Below are 22,478 nucleotides of genomic sequence, written 5' to 3'. Positions count from 1 at the left end.
TTTTAAATATGCTTTCTTAAATAAAAAGATACATAAATACTTTTTTATTTGAATAAATAAAAAATATACGAGAAAAAAATTTAATCTAAGGGCCCCAAAAATTTGAATGGCCTAGGGCCCCGCGTACGCTTAACCTGCCCCTGACCCCATGCTATGGAACAGCCACTCCATGACAGTGTTGCCAGAACTTAAGATTAAAAAGTTACGAATGTGAGCTTCAAAAGTAGCGGATTCGAACATTTTGTAGCCCAAGAAAACTACGTTATATATATATATATATATATATATATATATATATATATATATATATATATATATATATATATATATATATATATATATATATATATATATATATATATATATATATATTGGCTGGGAAACATCCGATGATCCAAACACATGCCATCACAATTTTGATCCCCTGCAGAGGTCATGGCACCCACCGCTTCAGTAGCCCGACGACCTGCACGCGAAGTCGAGCACTTTACGGTAGAACAGTTTAACGAGGACCCATACCGCACGACCTCGGTCCCTACACAGACTGATCCGCGTAGTCACCCACCCGCACACTGACCGCAGCCAGTGATGTTTTATTTATTTTTTTATAACTGTTGTTGAACAACCGACCCGATTTTTTGGGTTTAAGGCTACTAATGTTCAACTCCGTAGCCTTGTATTTTTGAATCTAGAAGACGAGGGAACTCCTGGATCAAGTATTGGGAGAAATTTCGCCATCGTGGAGGACTTTTTGATGGAACTATTCGGCATTTGCGTTACATGGAGAGGAAGACCACGAGAACTCTCACGGTTAGCCTCACGGCAAGGGGACTCAAACCCATGATCCGTCTACCACTGAGGATATTTCACGTAAGCTCTGTGGTCGGTGCAAGTAGGATGCGGAATTCGTATCGACCAGCCATCGCCGGGATCGAACCCCGGTTCACCTCATTGGAAGGCGAACACTCTCTTCCTTGAGCCATCGCGGCTCAGCCAGTGATGTTTGACTTCAATGATCTGCTGGGAACCGTGTCTTAAGGATCTGTCCACTGAGGGACTTAAATTTCGATGAGCTGCATTCATAATTTCGCCAAATTCAATATTTCGTTTTAGCTCAGATTACAGGTCACGCGATTTTTCCAGATGATAAGCGATTAATAATGGTTTGAGTTGAAGCTTTTTTTCCCCATCATACTAGCCGTGCATTTTTCCATATATATCTTTGTGTTTTCACGAGTCTATGATTTGAAGCATAGGTATGGAGAGATTTTGGACTCTGCACGGCAAAACAAAACAAGAATCCAAAACTGAAGCTGATGCGTTTTCAGAAATAAAAGAAAATATTTTTTAAAAAGATAATGAAACTGCAGACTTTACAGAATCTCTCATTTTAGAACAGGAAAGGAATTTTTTTTTTTTATAAAAGTATTTCTGTGAGATTAGTAGCATGAAATTCTCTAAGTAGCGCATTTTTAAGATTTGTAGCTTTTGAAAAATAATGAGTAGCCCAAAAAGTAGCAGGTAGCCCAAATTCGATTTTGTGTAGCAGCGAGTTTTAAAAGTAGCCTAATCCGCTACTTGTAGCCCAATCTGGCAACACTGCTGACGACGGGACAGGAGAGTAAAAGCCGCTGGCAGTCCCTTTTCTTCAAATTCATTACGTTGGGAGCTGAAAGCCAGTTTTTCACATTATTCTCGTAGAAATTCTATATCATTCTTTTGGCTGTTCGTGCATAGCGAAGTGCATCAGCTATTTTAGATTTTTGTTACTTAAAACTGTGTTTCTACATCAATTGGTTAGCAGTTTTAATTTGAAAAATGTCTGGTAGACAAGGTATTTGAAAAGCCGGTTTATTTATTTCTTCTTTTAAATTTCATGAAGTTATCATATTCAGATCCACGTTGTTTCGTATTATATTATTTTAAATTTTGTTGGCTGTATTAATAGATGTATTGATTAATGGTGATTATTTGATAATTAAAACTTATGAAATATTATTTAAGTATTGCATAATACGTATGAAGTTGGATAATTCTGTACGTTTATATTTCGATATAATTATTTACTTCCTAACTATTATGTTCAGCAAAGTTTATATGCCTATAGATAGCAGGGCTTTTAATGTATATGAAGTTTTTGAGAACATTCAAATTTTAAATTGTAACTTTTAATTATTATGAAAAACTCAAGCTGTTGGTTTGTTATGAGCTTTAACACTCTATGATTGTAGATTAGCTTTTACAAAATTGAAAACGTAAATAAAATTTTACAATGATTTTTAGTGAATAAATAGACTTAATGATTTTATGATATTGAACAAACTTTTGAGTATACAAATGCTTTTTTGTGCACTTATAAATGAAATGATTTCATAAATATTTTTTAAATAAGAAGTTCGTTATTTGATCATGCTTATGATTAAACTAGAAGTAAAATAATGATCATATTTTAATTGTTAAATATGAAATTTCCAAACTTTATTATTGGAAAAATTCGAAGACCTTGAGTTTTGTTTATTTAATTTTTTTAAAATTTTTTTTTTGAATTTGTGATAGGCTCTGCTGTTACTATCTGTAAAAATATTGACATACTGCGGATCAGAATTATTTTTTTTTCAGGTCTGTCAATAAATTATAATCTGAGATCATTGCATACAGTTTTTATGAGAGGTACCTATTTTGTGAAAATTTAGACATAATTTGAGAAAATAAGAAATCACCACAAATATATGTTAAAGTAAGAAAATATTTTCAAAAATTGTCACTTCAAATAAAAATCATTTATAACAGGTAAATTTCTGTATATTTTTTCCCATATAAAAAAAGCTACTGTAAAATTGTGGGCTTAAAATTGCATCCAATTTTGAAATTCCTTAAAAATCATTGTCTATAGTTAAATTTCAACCTGAATTTAATAAAAACATGCATTTAACAGTTACTAAAAGTTATTTTCATTAATGAGAACATTTTCAACTAGGTCATACAGAGTTTCACTGAGAAAAAGGCAAATTTCATATAAAATAAAGGTCTGGTAGAATAAATTTACAATAGTGTTTGAGAAAATGTTAAAATGTTTCGAACAACGTCTGAATTTAGCCTTCTTTTAAAGCTTATATAGAGAGAGCCTCGTCATTTCATTTTTAAAAAAAACTGTGAAAGAAGAAAAAATCTCAATTTGATAAGGGTTGAGCGACTGGTTAAGTTTCCCATATTGCAGTATCTGACCAAACATGTGCTACATTTTCGTAAAAGACATCTGGCAGAAATGCTCCTCTTTTCTCTAGATTGCAACGAGAACAGGGTTTGCATGAGAACTTGCTTTATTCAAAGTATTTTGTGAAACTGCAGCTTTTTGTAAAGTTGAATTTGTGAAGGTACCGCTAAACTAGGGGGGCTCAATCAGTGACCTACCGACTACTGAATTAGCCCGCGAGAGCTAAACACAATAACAGGGTGAGTAGCATTTTAAAAAAGTGCTTAAAGGTGGTTATTTTCGATTTTTGTTGTGCAACTGCCTTATTATGATATTTTTTAAAAGTGCTTAAGAATATTTTATGAGAGCTTGAAAACAGGGTTTGTTGATTTAAGTCAACTAATTTTTTTGATATATATTGATTATTAAAGTTAAAAAGCAGCGTTTTAAATTATTGATACTTTTATTATTTTATTTTCTTAGTTTTAAATTTTATTGTAAATAAATTGCTGCATTAATTAATTTTAGTTAACGAAATTACTTTCTTGGTGTGAGTTAAATTCCAACACATTTGAAATTACATTTTTAAAAATTTATTGATTCTTGAGATTGAAAGTACAGATTACAGTATACATTTAATGCTGTCTTAATATAGACTTGCATAGCTGTAGAAAGTAATTATTAAACATAAATTTTTCAAAAAATAATGCAAATAATGTTAATTAAAATTCTACCTTTTGAATGAAAAAGCGTGGAATTAAAATCTACATTATATTTTATTGGTGGAAAATGTATATTTCTGAAGCTTGAGGTTATATTAAAAAAAAATTACCCTAATATACCAAAAATAGAAGAAAAAAAAGGCTGATGAATTCAGATATTTTTTTTCCTGATATAGTGTCATTCTTCCCTTTCAAAGTTTATTTGAAGCAGTAGGGTTATTAACTGGTATTTTTTCCTCATAATATGTTCACAGTATCTTTGACATTATCTGATTTTCTATAAAGAAATTTTGTGAAAAAAAATTCCAATGAGTACATAGATTTTAAAAAAAAACTTTTTTTAGCATAACTTATGTATTTTGATACAAAACTAAAAATGAATATTTTAATATAAAAATACATCGATTAAATATTTATTTATTTTTTGATGAATGACTACATTTATAAACACAATACTATGTTAAATTTATTTTGTCTTTTTAAAAGTCAAGAGGAAAAAAAAGAAATCACTATTTTAAATTAAAGTTATGGTTTGCTAATTGAAACTTAGTTTTAATAGTTAAAGTACGGTGGTCTGTTCAAGTGAAATTTACTACTGTTAAGCCGTACCTTCACAAATTCAACTTTAGGAAAAACAGTAGAATAATTTCACAAAATACTTTTTTCTTAAAATTTTATTTTTTTATCTTGTAAAAAACAATAAATCCATATTTTTAACATATTTGTGTTGTTTTTTTAATATAATTTTTAATTTTCGCGAAATAGGTACCTCTCAGAAAAATCAATACAGACCCATGAAATATTATTTAAATTCTCCATTTCAACTAGTCTTTAAATTTCAATATAGTTTTAATATTAATTTAATTTTAATTAAACATTTATAAAGTTTTTTTAATCATAAATTAAAGTTCTTACAGTGTATTTGCATAAAAATAAAATCTGATTTTTTTTAAAAAAAATCATGAACCCTGCTTGAAAAGTGCTTAAAGGGTGCATATTTTTTGTCGCATAATTTGGCTACGCCCCCTGAAAAAAAATTATTGAGAAACAACTGCATTTAAAAAATGTTAGATCTATAAACATTTATGCGTTGTAAACCCGAACCTCAAAATTTTGTATCACAACTATTAATTAATTTTAAAATTATTGAGTTTTTAAATAAATGGGGAAATAAAATTTTTTATTTTACTTAAATTACTCCAAGTACCTAGTGTTTGAATGTAATTTCTTGTATGTCACTGACTGCAATCTTTGAACTTTAGGTGGCAAAAAGAAACCATTAAAAGCTCCTAAAAAGGATAAAGGTGAATGTGAGGTATGTTATATTTATTGTTAATTAAAATTAGAAAAGTAATGGCATCATCATTTCATTCATTGAATCTGTTTATGTCTAACCCCAGGGTTTGGAAAAAGCCCAGTTTTTTTTTAAACCTGGGTTTTATCTGGTTTTTAATGAAAAACGTAGCCTTTTTCATTTTTTTTTCTTCCTCAAATGTTCTATATTTTTATGCCTGTGTGTTTTAATAATATTGCAGGTTTTGCTTCTTATAATGGTGTTATAAGAAGGTAATTATATAATGCTGCTCTCCTTAGCAGCATTGTGGCGACACTGCAAAATTGTTGCCGAATGTTAGTTTTTGCAGAAAGATTTTTCATTTGAAAAGGGCAAGTTTTTGGCTTTTCTTTCTACATAATTTTTTGAAAAAATTTTTTTTTTCTTTTTCTGCAGAATTTTTTTATTAATTTTTTTTTCTTGTGCATCAGAGAGGAAGAAATAATCATGATTTTTCTATTTTTATTTGAGATTTCTTTAAAAAAATGGGTAATAACTGATTTCAGTTAGAATTTCAAGTTAATAATATAAAATAAGAAAAATCAGATATCACGAAAGTTTAAAAGATAGTTTGGTCTTGAAATGTTCATTCTTTCATTTTTTTTTCTTTAAAGAACACCATATTTTTCATTAGCTTATTTGAGTATCTCTTTTTTAAAGAGACCTTTTCGAGTGATTCATGATCTTTATTTTGGCAGTTCTGTACGGATTTTACGATTTTTAATTTATGTATTTAAATTTATTATAGTTTGATTTATTTACGAATTTTAATTTGTGTGATGATTACTTTTGAAATTTTACATTTTTATTCTATACTTTCTTCTGTATACACAACGTTTCAGTTACTTTAAATTAGTAATTGTTATAATTAAGAATATCTTAAAGCAAAATATTAGTGCCAGGCCCAAAAAAATTCTGCCACTGGGATGGTGCTATTAAGGTGTTAAATGTTTGGTAACTGTTTATCGATTGTTTTGTTGAAATGTAACCATTTTTTCTGGATTGCTTGTTACATAAAAATTTAAGTTTCCAAGATTGGTGTTTTACATTTACATTAACACAGTTCCAGAGTCTGTTGTGATTTAAAAAAAAAAAATTCTTCTTTTTTTACTATTGTAGATTAAGTAATCTGCAATTCCTGTTCAACTTTTATTTACTGTAAAAGCATTTAAATGTTTTTCGCCAAACGAATCTTTTAGTAATTTTGTTTAAAGTAATAACAATTTTGTACTTATTGGTTTTATATTAAAAATAGTTTTATATACAATATAAGTGAATCTTACTTATTTATTGCCTGATTTTATTGTCTCTCAATTGATTTTTCTGTTATCGTTGTTATTTTTAGCGTTCTTTTCAAAAAACCGATATTCTGAACACTTATGTTATTTATTGCAAAATGCTAATCTCAAAGCATTCATTTGATTAAAGTGGCACACTTTTTGACGTGTCCGAGTCGTGTAATTTCATCATATATCAATGTTGTTTTTTATATACATTTATTGCCACGGAAATCCCATTTCTTTAAATTTTTTTACTATGATGATGACTTTCAAAATGAAGTGAGGAATGTGTAATTTTTTTCAAAATAAGAGTGTTGTACATGATATTAAAATGTATATTCCTGTAATTGTATAGAAAATATGGGGATAATTTTTTTCTTACTTTGAATTTTATAAATTTTACTTTATTTTCTATGTATAAAACTAAATATATCTAAAATTAAAATTTATTTATATATTATTTATTTATTTATTGAAGGTGAAAATGTCTAACTAAACAATTTCAGATAATTTCTTTTTATAGCGATCCCATGTCTCTAAAATAACTCCACTTTTAGTTGTAAACCTTAAATTCGAAATAGAATTCAATAATAGTAGAGAACTATATTTGAAAAGGATGTGGTAATTAACTATTAGATGTCTGTCTAGGTTTTTCTGAGAGGTTCCTATTTTGTGAAAATTTAGACATAATTTGTGAAAAATTATATTTAAAAATCAGCACAAAAATATGGATTTATCGTTTCTTAAGGGATACAAAAATAAAATTTTAAGAAAAAGTATTTTGTTTCCTAAAGTTGAATTTGCGAAACTACCGTTTTACCTAAAATTGAATTTGTGAAGGTACCGCTAAACTGTAGTAAATTCGGCCTGGACAGACCCCTGATGACATAAATGACTTTAAGAAATAAATAGCTTTTGGGTAGAATGTTTTTTCCTTAAAACTTCTTCATGCTTTTTATTTATTTATATGTATAAAGTTTTAAAAAATGCAATTCTTCAATCTACATAAATAATTTTACGGTAAACTCCCGATTATAATCGAGGGGCTCTGCAGATTCAACGATAATCCGCAAAACTCTTACAAAAGACGCATCATTTTAAAAAAAAATATATACATGATATACTTGATAAATATAAATCATGCATACAAAAATATAAGTGATTAAAGTTGTTACCCACCCGCTTACTGACCATAGCTAGTGATGATTGCCTTCTGTGTTGTACCGGGAACCATGTCCTTTTGATCCGTCCACTGAGGGGCAGAATATAAATTAAAAGGAAATGACTGATAAACGCCCTCTAACATATATTAAAACTACGCCACTGTCAGTAACAGAGCTAAAAATAAACAACTAACAACAATTCTGAAACCATGCATATGGCCCATAAATTATTCAAAGCCCTGATTCATTCATTTTCTTTTATTGATGAAAGTGTTCCATGGGGACCACCCTAATTTGTTAGTTATCAATTTTATAACTGATGAGTTTCAAGAAATAAGGATAATTCAATCCTTGCTATCAATTTCTTTCTTCCTGTTCTACAAAAAGGTTTCTGTAAATATATGAGTGTGCATGTGTAGAGGAAGTGATTGATGTTCTTTTCAAGTATCATGAAGAATTAAACTGATATTCTGTCATTAGTGTTTTAAAAAACCTACTTTTTCCGGGACAGTTTTTTCTACTCTGTAAGAAACTTGCTGTCTCTGTTTTTAAATACTTTAATTGATGATATGACAAAGCATTATTTGTACATTATATCAGTTTATTTCAACTTTTGAAGTGTTAAAGAAATTTCACTTTTGATTGCTTAAAGGTTGCTAGAAGTTTATTATATTTTGTACTGACTCTTCTAGGATGATGCTGATTACAAGCAAAAGCAAAGAGAACAGGAAAAAGCCTTAAAAGAAGCAAGAGAAAGAGCTGCCAAAGGAGGACCTTTAGGTAACTCATTTTCCTCAGTTGGGTTTTATTTTCTTTTTATTTCTGAAATGTAGGACAAAAACTTTTATCAGTTAAAGCCTGTTTACACGGTCCAAATTCTTGAATCCGAAAGCTTGGAAGAATTTCTCTCTTCAAGAAATTCGATGATTCGTTCGTCACTATCCAAGTTGTCACTGATTGGGTCAGATGAAAAACGTGCACATGCGCATTGTTGATATTAAACTTTATAAAATTATATTTACATGAACTGAGATAATCTATTGATCAAATCTAATTGAAATAATCTATTATCAGATATTGAAATAATCTAAATAAATTCTAATAAAATCATAATGACACAAATAGACCCTAACAGATTAATTTCTTTGGATTAAAATATATGAAAACTGACAACAATATGACATAATCAGGGGTCTGTCTAGACATTTTCTGAAAGGTCCGTTTTTTGTAAAATTGTGAAAAAATTACTCGTAATTTTTGAATATAAAATAAACGTTATGTCACATTCTTTCAGCCAAGGTCCTGCTTTTATGATTTTGTGCAAATAGGGTTATTGCAAAAGAAAAATTTCAAGGAGTTTTTAAATTGTGAATAGATACATGATTATGCACAGCACTTTAAAATTATAATAATGAAAAAAATTAAATTTTCAAAAATAAACAGCAATTGCTGCTTCTAAGTTAGAGATGCAACATACAAATATTTGGAATTTAGCCTTTACAGGGATGAGATTTTTCCGCTTTTTAGCGGATTTCCGCTTCTTTCACATTTATCTCTTAAATTTCAGCCTTTTTATCAAAAATTCAGATTTTCTAAAAATTTAATTTTTTTTTATAAGTATTCCGCTTTTTCAGAAAATTCACCGATTTTCAAAGAGAAACAGAACATTTAAACTACATAGCTACCAATCCTTTCTCATTTTTACTTATTTTACCTATTTTCTCCCCTTTTACACGCAGCAGATAAGATTTTCCGAATTTTTTACCCGCCCTCCAGATAGATCCAATTTTCATAGTTCAAACGACGCTGCTTCTGACAAGCCTTTTAGAGGTCCCAAGCCTGGAATCTGCTAATATCTTGATTCTTATTCACACGATTTTAATATCAAACATAGCTTTTCATATTTGCGTGTTGCGATTCTTATTTACGCGATTTGAATATTGTACGTTGCGATTCTTATTTACAAGATTTAAAAATCCGATATTGTGATTCCTATTTACGTCTTTTTAAAAACCTATGTAGCGATTCGTATTCACGCAAGTTTAAAATTCAATGTGTTGATTTGCTCATGCGGTTTATAATATTAAACATTGATTTTCGTATTTATACGTGATTTTAAAATAAGGCATTGGGATTCGCATTCGCGCATTCTAAAAGTTATGCATCATAATTCTTATTTATGCAATCTAAGAATTACGCATCATGATTCATATTTACCCTATCTAAAAATTATGAATCGTGATTTGTATTTACGAGTTTAAAAATTTCTATATCCCAGTTTGAATTTTTTCATTTTCAAAATCGTATATCTAGTTTCATATTCATGTGATTTCAAAATCCATAATTGTTATTCATATTCACGCAATTTTAAGATCAACTATCGCGATTCTTGTTAGAAGTAAATTTTTTTTTTAATTAGTTACTATAAAGGTGACTGTTTTTCTAACGACGATTATTAGTATATGTAAGTGTTACAACATCAGAGAAAACTGGAAGGGAATATATTCAAAACTTACATTCTGTGCTTGCAAAGAAGAAAAAATAGGATTTGTCACAAGACGTTTGAAGATGGACTAATGACTAAATATAGCAAACATAAAAGATATAGTAAACAAAAGCAATCACTTAAAAAGGGATTTAATAAAAAAAAAAAAATTTGGGGGGAAAAAGAGTTAATTAACTCATCATCAAAATTTTATTTATAATTGCTGTTATTTATGCTATAAAATGCAAAATTCTTATCAAATAAAAAACAATTATCTAAACAGTTGCTGATTGTCATGTAATTTTTCAAACTAAAATATCAATTTTTGTATGTTAAGGAATTACTATATATTTCTACTTTACTGTTATTGATATGTTTCAGAGGGCTGTAGTTAGATTAGACTATAACATGAACATAATGATTCGGTCCATTGTTAAAGTTTTTTTTTTCCAATATAATTTAAAAAGTAATATTACTGATATATTTGCTATAAATCACATAACAGTATTTATTAAAAGAAATGAAATATTAATGTATATTCTTAGTAGTTTTAATTTGCTAAACCTGGTAGTTTCTCAAGTAGTAATTGTCTCTTATGTGAACTGAGGAAAAATATAATTTCCAGCTTTATTTTTTCAATTGGTAATTTTTTTTTCACTAAATGTTAAGTATCAATGTAATCGTTTTTATAATAATAGATTAGTACACAATTGTATGTCAACACATTATTTATTACCTTAAACTGTCTGGAATTTATTATTAAAGGGTTGCGCTTGCGTAAAATTTACTATCGTGGAAATTAAGCTTTTTTGCGTTTTGGCTAATCTCATCCCTGCCTTTACTGCTGAACACAGAATATTAATTTCGGATGAATAATGGAAGAAGTGTCTGTGGAAGACAGAACTCTATTCGTTTACATCTATCTTTCTCGCCCCCTCCCTCCCGGGAAGGGTTTATTCGATTAACAAAACTATAATCAATTCGTTTTTATGAAAAGATATTTTGTGAAGGATCCATTAACAAACCCAAATTTCTTCTAAACAGACCCCTGATAATCTGATGTCTGTTTGTTGACATCCCAAAACTTTATAAGCTGATTGGTTAAGGAAAAATTGGATGGAAAGTATTACATGCTCTACTATCATTCAAGGACTTGGATGATTGGATTCAAGGACTTGGATGATTGTTTAAATCCGAGCTCAAAGCAAATTAAGTTTTCATCAATCTTCGTCCAAGAACTTGGATCATATAAACAGGCCTTTAGAGATAACATTGTTTTATGAGATGTTTTGAATAATTTTATCTTTCTTTATTTGTATTTTATTGAATGGTTCATGCACAAATAGCAAATTGTTTAGTATTTTGCATAAAGGTAATGACATTTTACTATTGTTATAAAACTAATGGATAATTTATAACCTAGAAGAATACTGATGTGATGTAATCAGTGTTAACAGTATGAAAAGAAAAAAGGGAACACCCTGATTAACTTATTATCTAGTTATCAGATCTTCACTTACTGGGACTCAATCCTAATTGAATAAAAAATTAATTTCAAGTGCGCTATTTAATTAACACAGAAGATATTTGAAGTTACAAAGTCAGACTCATGAACATACTTACTCTAAATTCCTGCCAAGACACGTCTAGAGGAAACTTTTTTTTTTTTTTTTTTTAACGACGGACACACTTGGATCTATTTCCCATCAGCCTCTGAATTGTTACTCTCTTACCGCCACCCAGTGGGCACCTGTTACTAAGTGCCGCCCACGTCATACAACCGCCAACCCATTTATAGAGCGGTTTATATTCACACAATAGGACACAGAGAAAGTTACATGCATGCCTACTGTGGGATTCTAAGCCACAACCGCTGGCCCTCTGTAGTCCAGTGGAGACTACAAGAGGAAATGAAACAAAAAAAAATGGATGAAATTATCAATGATTGTTAGGTGATTTTCTTCCAACAACCATTGCGATGTATCGGGAACAGAGGCGAACCAGCTGGACAAACAAGGATGCTCTCTGCCGCTCATCCTTAGAATCAGATTTCATCCACGGTTATCAGAGCGGCAAAAAGATTTGGTAAAAACAAACCCCAGACTGCCGGAAGAAGAAAAATTTTCGGTCCCATCCCTAAAAGATTTTCCCCTCAAATTTTAATATCTCCAGACATCCTGACTCTTTTTCTTTACTTACTACAAAAACATCTTAATTAAAGAATTTGGCGTAGAAAGTGTAGTCCAGTATTTCTCAACCTTTTGTGGACCATCGCCCCCCTCTTGGGGTTGGTTGACGCCAGGGTTGGAGTTTTTGCCGGCAAAAAGGGGTTTTTGCCAGGACAGTGGCAAAAACTGGTAAAAACCGGCGAAAACCAAATTATCTAATTTGCTGATTAAATATTATTACAAAATACTTGAAACAAATTTAAATCAATCATAAGGAATAATAATTTTGATACATTACATGAAAAAATTATTTTTAACATATTAATAATTAATGTAAGGGTAATAATTTTTAAAAGATTGAAAGTTTTTGACCTCTTTTCATTTTAGAATCTTTAAGTAAATGCTTTTATACAAATAAATAAATATTATTTGTATAATATTATTATTATTAATTATAAAAAATTATTATTTGTACAATAATTAACTACACATGTTGATACATATTTTATGCTTTAAATTATAGTTATATTAATTTAAAATAAGTTCATTTCACTGGAAAAAAGAGAATAATCACAAATTTTCCAATCAATAATGTTTTAAACTACTAAAATGATATATTATTACATTATGATTTAATTATGGAATAATAATTTTGTTAATTTTTGTAATTATTTATATTTATAGTATATATTTCAATTTTAGGAATAATTTTGCATCAAAAATGTGTTTTTCTTCTCTCGTCTTGGAAAGTATAGGTTTTTGCCACATTTTGCCAATTTGCTTGGCAAAAACCTGTTTTTGCCAGGACGGTATTTACCATGGTTTTTTCCACCTGCGGCAAAATCTTGCCAACCCTGGTTGACGCATATCGCCCCTTTCTCTTTTTGCTCAAAAAACCATTCATTGTTGCTTGTGAGCAACCGAACACTGAAAATATGCTATGTTATTTGATTTTAATTTAAATTGTAATGCAAATAAGGATGCACATTTATCCTGTCATTTTTATTAAATTGTGCATCATTTTTTTTTTCAAAAAAAAAAATGATATTTAAAACGGAATAATCAAAACAAAAGTACATTTCTTTAAATTCATATTTTAATGTAATCAAGAAAAAGTTAAAACGTTAACAACTAAAATTTGAGAAAAAAATGAAGAGGGAGAAAGTACATTTTTACCACTTCAATGACTGCCCTGTGCTTGGTGTATTTCAAGTTAAATCTTGAATGTCAGGTTTTATGCTCGTCAGATTTAAACGCGGGTCCCCTTTGAAGCAAATATCCAACCTATCTCTTTGCTTTGTGAGCAGCTGGAAGACAGAACTAAATCATCTCTCCACTAAATATGTTGACGGGAACGAGATGAGAAGCGACTCAGTTTGTTTCCACAATTGTGGATAAGTGTCCATAAGCTTTACCCAAGCTAACTCGTAAGCCTCATAATCATACTTCAAATCTAAAAACTCAGTCTACAAAGAGGAAGTGAGCTTATCCACAACTTCAAAAGAGAAAGGATCGAAAATCCAATCCGGAATTTCTAATTTCATCAAATCTTTAAATCATGATTCCATAACTGATCAAGGTGATGGGTAAAAATTAAGATTTTATTTTCGAGAATCGCGATATCTGCCATGGAACACTTTTTAAGAGTTGGAAATTGCATTAGCTCTTTGCAACCAATGTTTGACTTGTAGATATCGAACTTGGCGATGAATGAAGATATGATTCCCTTAGCCTTGATAATGTTCATTTTATTTCCTTGAAGTTTTACGTTGATTTCCTTCATTTTTTCAAAACTATCCGTGAGGTATGCAGTTTCCAACTTGCGTTGCTTCAAACTCTCACTTAAAGCAGGATCAGTAGTGTCGAGAAACTCAGTAACGAAATCCAGCAATTCGAAGAAACGGCTCAGTTTCCTTTTGAAAGCCATCTCACAGCTGTATGTGGGAGCAGGAATTCAAAATCTTCATCATTTTCATGGCAAAGTTCTCAGAACAAACGGTTATTAGGAGAACTAGCTTTTATTTTATTGATGCCAGAAATAACCAATTTTTCGCTGCCAAAAGTTGACGATGAATGATATAATGAATGGTGAGATAACTTCCGGTACTTCTTTTTTAAGGTGACCCAGAAACCCTGTATGACAACCAGACATAGTTGGAGCACCATCTGTTGCACAAGCACTTACATTTGTGAGGGGAATTTCTTTTACCTCAAAATAATCTTTGACCAATTTAAATTTGACAGTCCTTTTGTATCTGTGTTCAAAGTTCTTGTAAACAACATTTCCTTGTTAATCTTCTTACTCTCATTTATGAATCTCACGTAAGCTAAAACAGCTTTGTTATCTATCACAGTTGATTCATCAATCTGCAACGTAAATTTACCTTCTTTCAGAAATTTGATGATTTTTGATTCAACGTCGGCGGTCATCTCATCAATACGCCTGGAAACAGTATTATTGCTCAGAGGAACAGAGTAACTTATCAGATTTACACCTGCAATACCATAACGTATGACGAAAACGATCCTGCACTTGAATTTTTAAAATTTTTAACTATTATAATTCTTTGTCTACACCAGAACCATAGGTTTCATACATATTTTCAATTTCAATCTCAAATTGCTTTTATTATTAATATTATTAGCAATTTTTATCTTTTGAGTACTCGTCGCCCCCTGATTGTCCCCAGGTTGGTAACCACTGGTGTAGTCCATTAACGCTTTCTCTATCTCCCACCTCTACTTAAATAATTTTTGCATTTTCTTTTGCTTGAATTAAAAGAATCGATGCATAAACAATGGGCATCTCCGAGATAGCTTTGTGGGCCGTTCTGGCTAGCCTCTGTGACCACTTTGATCAGCCTGCGTAGAGACCGAGGGTGTGCTGTATCGGTCCTCGTTAAATTGTTCTAACATAAAGTGCTCAACTTTGCTCTCAGGTCGTCGGGCTATCAAAGCAGAGGAGCCATCCCCTCTGTAGAGGTTCAAAATTGTGGTGGCAGCATGTTTTCAGATAATCCTAAGGGGTGTTTCCCAGACTGTTCGCCAATTGCCCATCGTGCAACTCTAGCTCGACGTAAATAAAGTACCTACCTGTGTCCTGTGATTCACCTGATATTTTATATTAAGTCATCAGCCAATATTGGCCCCATAACGGCTATATAAGACGCATATTAAAAAATCTAGACATCCCAATATTGGTTCCTTGGTACACGATAGGACCCATATTGTGCCCAACTGGAGTCAAGGTAAAATTGTTGCTTGGGTTTCTTCTAACCAAAGTAGGAAAAATTTCCCCAAAAGAAACATTTAATTTGAGTTCAAAATTTTTTTTTAACAATTTGTAATTGCAATCTTGTTTAAATAATATTAATTTCTAATTTATTTAATATATCATTTTTCAATTAGTGAAGATTAAAAAGCAGCAGTTAAAAAGATCAATTTAAATGAATTTCCTATAAAATTTAAAAAAATCTAATCAACTGTAGTTTTTAAATTTTATGTGGGTATTGTAATACCTAATTTTTTTAGTAAACATTAGTAATTAAACAAATCACACGCTAAATATTCTTCTAGGAATCCCATTGAATTCACAATTTAAAATAATACATTAATGTTTGCAATCAAATACTGCTAAGCATTTATACCCAAACTGACTCACGATAAAAATTTTTAAAAAATGGGTAAATCTTTGTTAATGGGTAATTCTGTATAATACTTAATTGAATAATATTTAGATGGTGATTTTTTTCAACAAGTCGATGTGAAAAACTTTCTAGTAATGGTAGAATGTAAGGAGTGTTTTCATAATGGTAGATATTAAGTGTTGGTATGTTTAGTGTTAATATTGGTAACTTCTGCATCAATTTGCTGGTAATATAATATAACACATATCTTTTGGAATGAAAGTCTTTTGAATAAAACCAAACATTTAATATAAATTTTTCTAGGTGTTGGTGGTATCAAGAAGTCTGGAAAGAAATGAGGATAATTTAATTTGGGTATGTCTTTTGTGTTCATGACTCTTATTTTAATGCAATCTTTTATACTTTATTTAAAATATATCAGGGTTGCCACAGGTGACTAAAATGTCACTATTTTCAACCTATGACTACTTTTTTTGCCTATAAGAGCAATTATTTTCAGGAAAAGCAGACTTTTCTATTCTCATAGCAATGTTGTTTTTAGCATAAATTGGGTCGACAACCTGCGGTCCATGGTAGCTTCTGAACATAATGAATTTTTTTTCCTAAAAATTTAAAAAATATTGAATTGAAAATTTGAGTAATCACTTTTTAATGCTCTCAATTTGCACAGATTCCATTCTGAATCTATTTTGCTTCTCAATCGCCTTTTCAACTGTTATTGCTATGATTTTAAAGAACCTAATTTTTAATATGATACTATGATGCGAGAATTTCAAATTTTTGAAATCACTTTTTCTATATATATATAACGTAAAGTATTTAATGTTCTGCAAATATAACAATTTTTTTTGTAAAAAATTTAGTGCTAGAACATTAACGTTTATTTAAAAATTATAATGGCCGTCAACTTGACTAAATGCAATTACAATGAAGTCATTTAATAAAATTTTAGTCTTATTATTGAAAAATTTTTATTCTTATTGAGGCAACTATTTTCATGCTTTAAGCTACTAGAAGCAACTATTTTGTTCAGTTTTTCTGTGGCAACCCTGATATATTAATCTTCAATGTACCATTTTTTTAAAATTCATTTATAAATATTTTTTGAGTGAAATTTCAACTACACTATGTATTTTGTGCTATTTAGATCAAAAACATATTTACAATTTCAAATCCTAATTTCTACTTGGTAACAATTTTCAATATTTGTGGCATAATTTTTTTTTTCTTTCAATGTACGTAATTGAAGCATTTTTATTTAAGAATGTATCAAAGAATAAGGTGACATGTGTACATTGTTATTCCTGTTGATTCTGTTTCCTTTCTGGCCTTTCTGAAATTTAGCATGTATGTCATTATTGTAGAAAATTAACAAAATTTAATTATGTCATGAAATTTTTTATATCATTAACTTGTTACATCGAAAATCATTTATTGAAAGAAGAAATAAGTTATGTGCTGAAAGTTTGCTTATATAAATCTTCATTCATTGAACTTATTTTCGCTTTAGGAATTTAATATGATTTGACAAATTTTGATTTGATTTCATATTCCTTCAAATTATATTAAGTTACCATAAAATAACAAAACATACAACTCTCCAGATTCAATTTAGTCTCCCCTCATACTTTCAAACAAATATTGGCCAGCGAACAAAACTGAGCCCCAAACACCTTTGAGTTAGATAATGTGCGCAGGTACACTCATGGAAATTCTTAAATTTTGCAATTCTAGAAATTCTTAAAGAAAGATTTTCTACACTACATTTTTAAAAAATCAAATATCTCATTTTGAAAATGACACATCTCGATTGAAATTCGAGTGGTTGAAGAAAATGAAACATCTAGCTATTTAGCAATCTTAACGGTGTGATTCGTATTCACAAATCTTTAAAATTCAGTATCTCAATTTATTTTTACGTGTCTTTTCAATTCAATATCGCAATTTTTATTGAAGTTGTGTTAACTTAAACAGAGATTCATATTTGCAAGATTTTTAAAATGAAACCTTGCAAATCAAAGCACATGATTTCACAATCAAACGTCATGTGATTTTTACCCATTCTATATAAAGCCTATCATATATATAAATTTTATAAAATGTGACATTTTCATTGAAACGTAAGGGTTGCCACTCCACAGGGGGGGGGGGGGGAGAACAGAGAAAACCTGGAAAATACAAGGAATTTAAAAATCACCTGAAATAACAGGGAAATTTGATTGTTCTTTACAAACTGAGAATTTTGTTTCTTATTTTTGTCTTTTAAATAATATTGACACACCAAGTGTAATCTATGGGATATTTAACCATGATATTTCAGCTATATTAAACTATTTCATTTACTATAGCATTATAAGTATGTGCAGCTGTATTTCCAGCAATTAAAACTAATAAATATAGTTAGCCCAATATAGCTCATAGCCTGATGGCAAGAGGACTCTAACCCATGATCTGCCTACCGCTTAGGACATTATATGCCGACACTGTGGTCGATGTGGGCTGAATGTAGAGTTTGTTTCGACGAGCCGTCACTGGGATTCGGAGCTGATTCACCTCGTTGGAAGGCAAACGCTCTATCCCCTGAGCCATCGCGGCTCGTTGACCGGAATGAGGCAGAACTTAAAGGCTCCTGAATCAAACCGCTTGTACCATCTTGAGAAGAACACTAAAAAACATAAAATTCATAAAGGTTGATATTTTCACAAGTGTTGCAGAACTTTTTTAATGACCCAGAAATAAAATCAGAATCACAGAACTTATTGAATTACAAGTATAAATTTATTGCTGAATAAATGAATAAGCATTGATTGTTCGGAAAGAGTGAGGATATCTGCTCACCTGAAGTCGTGAATTTCGGTATTGAACAAAGTGTGTCATGATTTTAGCTAAATTTTTTTAAAAGAAAAATCAAGGATTTAGGTCGCCAAAATCTAATTTTTAAAATGGAATGTACTCCCCCCCTCCCCAATTTCATGGTGTTCCAAATATCTGAATTTGTAACATACTTCTGTGATTTCCAAATTTTAGTTATTGTTTTTTTTTATTATTATTTTTTTATTTTATAAATTTATAATTCTAGCTGATGCAAGCCAGTCATTGGCGAATTTTTTTTATTCTGAAATTGGAACAGAAAAATCAGGAGTATTTCTTCCTTTTCCGATGAACAAGAAAAGTATCTAGAATATAATTCTGCAGAAAAGAAAGAAAGAAATAATTTGCTTTTGTATTTTTTTGAGCTATTTTATTGCTTGAACTCTTTCTTTACTCTGTTTTTTATATTTAAAATCTGTAAATATAAAGATGCAAAGTATAACAGTTTTGGTTATACCTATCATTTCATTATAGTGCTTTTTTAAATTTATTGTTGTGTTTTTCTCGGAGAAAAAAGTAATTTCGTCAAGTCATGAAAAATTGTTGGAATCAGTCATGGAAAGTCATGAATTCGAAAATCTAAAAATGTAAAAGATACCCTGAATACAAGAAAAAGACTTCAGGCGTAATAATTGTAATATCAAAGGTAGCTGAACCAACTGTCGATTGTGTGAAAAGTTTAAATATTTTCTAAAAATGAAAAGCATGGTACTAGATTGAAGATTTTCATTAATAAATAACTTGATTAAAAAAAAATGCACTTGGAATGAAGCTAGTTATTATGGCTGCAATATTAAAAATAACTAATAGTCATGAAAATAATACATAGCATTTCCTTCTTCAATTTCACTATCTTCCAGTGAATAATAAGCAGCCACTTAATCAAAAAAAAATAAGTGTGTTTTAATTTTTTTCGTATTTTTCACATTCAACCCAGAAGACAAAGGAACTCTTGGATCAAGCATTGGGAGAAACGCTGGAGGAGAAGTGAAAAAAACATGCAAACCTCACACGGTTAGCCTTACAGCAAGAGGACTCTAACCCATGATCCATCGACCTCTGGTGATATTTTTGCATCAGCACTCTAGTCATTGCAAGGTTGGCGCAGAATTCATAACAACCTGCCATCACTGAGATTCGAACCTGGGTTTACGGTATTGGGAGACGAGTGCTCTAACCTCTGAGCCACAACGATTCGTAATCGAATACTTGTCATTATGTATTGTCTGAGGCAGCGGTTCTCAATTTTTTATGGCTAAGGAATCATAACTGTGTAGCCTCTTGCGGTGGAACTGACTCCAAGTTTATGAATACCCAGAGTTTATGAATAAAATTAGCTGTTGTTTCTGATGCCACTTGCCAATACCAGCAAGTCTGCTCTGAAAAACCAACCAAATTTAAGGCAGAAGGTGCGTTTCTTGTTTTTCAATGGCATCATCTATGGCCCAGAATACGACTTCAGCCACTGCATACGTCACAGCCCATTAACAGGACGTACCCTTTTATGCATCCACTCATTTATCTACAGATTGTAATTTTGGCCTGAACCAGAGAACGATCAATTTCTAATTCAGTACCCCCCCCCCCCCCGAGGTGTGATTTGTTAATGGGAACCTGGAGGGCTTCGTGTCCCTGCAGATTTAAGGTGCACCCATCACCATTTACTACTCGGAAAGTCTTCGGAGGGCGGGGAGTGTCAAGGTCACGACCTTTTGGACATGGCCCAACACCCTACAAACCAGGCTATCCCAGCCTCTATTAGTAGCTATGAGTATACTAACCAAAAAAAATAATAAACAACTCATTTTTATTATATTAATTGTGAAGATTGGAATTTATTCAGTTATCGTTTTACCAATAAAAGGCTAGTTTTATGTCAAACACTTCAATTCTCATATCTGGAGTGGTATTTAGACTACTTTTGAATTTGTTTTCGGTATAAGCTAGGTGTTCTTTAGAAGTATGAAATCATTTAAATACAAACGATGGGAAAATTATGCATAATGTTTATAACAACAATTGACCTTATAATTAGAACAAGGAATTGTTAAATTGACTCGATTTGCGAGAAAGTTGCCCCACTCTCCTGTGAGTCATTAGTTTTTATTTAAAACTTTCTAAATATGGATTTAATCCAAATATTTTACTGCAATACTATAGAAAAGTGACAATTTCAAATAGACAAAAATTGATTTGTATCAAAGCAAACTTTTCAAGATAATTAATTGCAATCTTTTTAGATTGTCAAACCATCTCTTCCCCCTTCCTCTATCGTTGTAACCGTCAGCCACTTGCGAAACCTGGCAAAAATATACTAAATTTTACTACTTTTTTCCCTTTTTGTTTGTAAAACATGGTGCATAGCGTTTTTAAGGAGTGCTTTCGATTTTCGTTTTTTTTTTAAAAGTCCTTAAAGGTGCTTTTTTTCATTGGGTATTTTTAAAAAGGGCTTAATTTTCGCTTTTCGAAAATGAGATTTTTTTATTTACCATGTCGATTTCGACCACAGATGCAAAGCCATGGTCTTCACATTGTTCTTTTAAACTTTTTCACAGTTCAATCTAACACATAAATTTCGGCGTATCTTCGGTCCGTAGCGTGTGAAGGTGACAATCATTTTACATGTTTGATGAAATACTTGCAGGTCAACATGTGCGTATAGTGAGCTAGGTTCAGTGAGATTCTTGCACTCTTATGTGCAACTCAGCTGCAATTGGCAAAAGATTCCCAATTGCAGGCTTCATTTTCCACCCTCTGAAATCAAACCGAAAAATCTCTCCATCTTTTTATGGTGGTTTATATAATCAAGAAAAGAGTTCTTTGTCAGCGTTTTTTATTTTTATCAGAAACTTAGTCCTATTTCATCAATGAAACTTAAATCTATTTTATCATGATCATGTAAAGTCTTTGAAAGCTATTTTGTTAATGTATATAGTGCTTAAAAAGTACTTAAAATGTGCTTATTTTTTGTTGGAAGATTTGGTTACGCACCCTATAAAAAGAAAAAAAATTTTGAAACATTTTTTTACAATTATCTTGTAATGTTTCATTGTTCTATTTCATGACAATATCAATACCTTCAATTAATTTAAGATCTTAGTTTCCCAACATTTTGTGTTAAAAATATATTTTTTCTTTTTAGATAATTTTTGAAGATGATGACTTAAAAGAGTTTTCTAAGCGCCATATTTGGTTGAAAAAACTAAAATGTGTTTGTAAATATTCATATTGGCCTTGAATAAAATCTTTTTACTTTTTATCAGTATTTTTTTATTACTTCTGTTTAAATTGTGCTATACCATCTTTTCATGTTACAGGGTAAAATTTTCAGACAGTCTCTGATAGATAATATTAAAGGGAAAATATTTTCAAGCTTTCACCACAAAACAACAAAGTAAGTTGGATTAATGAATAGTTGTCTTGATAGAAGTATGTTATGGCAAAAACTCTTGTTCCCAACATTTTGTGTCAAAAATATAATTCTTTTTAGATATTTTTTTTTTTCTTTTGAAGATGATGATTTCAAAGAGTTTTCTAAGCGCCATATTTTATTTGGTTGAAAAAACTAAATTGTGTAGGAAAAACTAAAACAACTAGGAATCGATACAATTTAGCT

General features: G+C 30.4%; 1 protein-coding gene across 1 annotated transcript; it reads left to right on the top strand.

Moving 5' to 3' along the window:
- The first annotated feature begins 1,621 nt into the window (after positions 1-1,621).
- On the top strand, positions 1,622-22,119 carry LOC107450500 (translation machinery-associated protein 7 homolog). Its single transcript, XM_087150458.1, has 5 exons — positions 1,622-1,834; positions 5,178-5,230; positions 8,384-8,471; positions 16,295-16,345; positions 22,005-22,119. Exons 1-4 carry the CDS (start codon positions 1,819-1,821, stop codon positions 16,327-16,329), a joined length of 192 nt encoding a protein of 63 aa, XP_087006584.1. The 5' UTR covers positions 1,622-1,818; the 3' UTR covers positions 16,330-16,345; positions 22,005-22,119.
- The last annotated feature ends 359 nt before the right edge of the window (positions 22,120-22,478 follow it).

Source organism: Parasteatoda tepidariorum, chromosome 1, assembly GCF_982258835.1.
Source record: "Parasteatoda tepidariorum strain Cologne lab strain chromosome 1, Ptep-v5.0, whole genome shotgun sequence".
In the NCBI taxonomy this organism is placed as follows: Eukaryota; Metazoa; Arthropoda; class Arachnida; order Araneae; family Theridiidae; genus Parasteatoda; species Parasteatoda tepidariorum.
Note: the sequence above shows the minus strand (reverse complement) of the source record. Positions and strands in the feature narration are given on the sequence as shown.

What these genes read in the sequence shown, in the direction of transcription:
- LOC107450500 (XM_087150458.1), top strand. An exon ending in AGGATAAAGGTGAATGTGAG is followed by an intron (nt 5,231 to 8,383) that starts GTATGTTATATT and finishes TGACTCTTCTAG; the next exon opens with GATGATGCTGATTACAAGCA. An exon ending in TGCCAAAGGAGGACCTTTAG is followed by an intron (nt 8,472 to 16,294) that starts GTAACTCATTTT and finishes AAATTTTTCTAG; the next exon opens with GTGTTGGTGGTATCAAGAAG.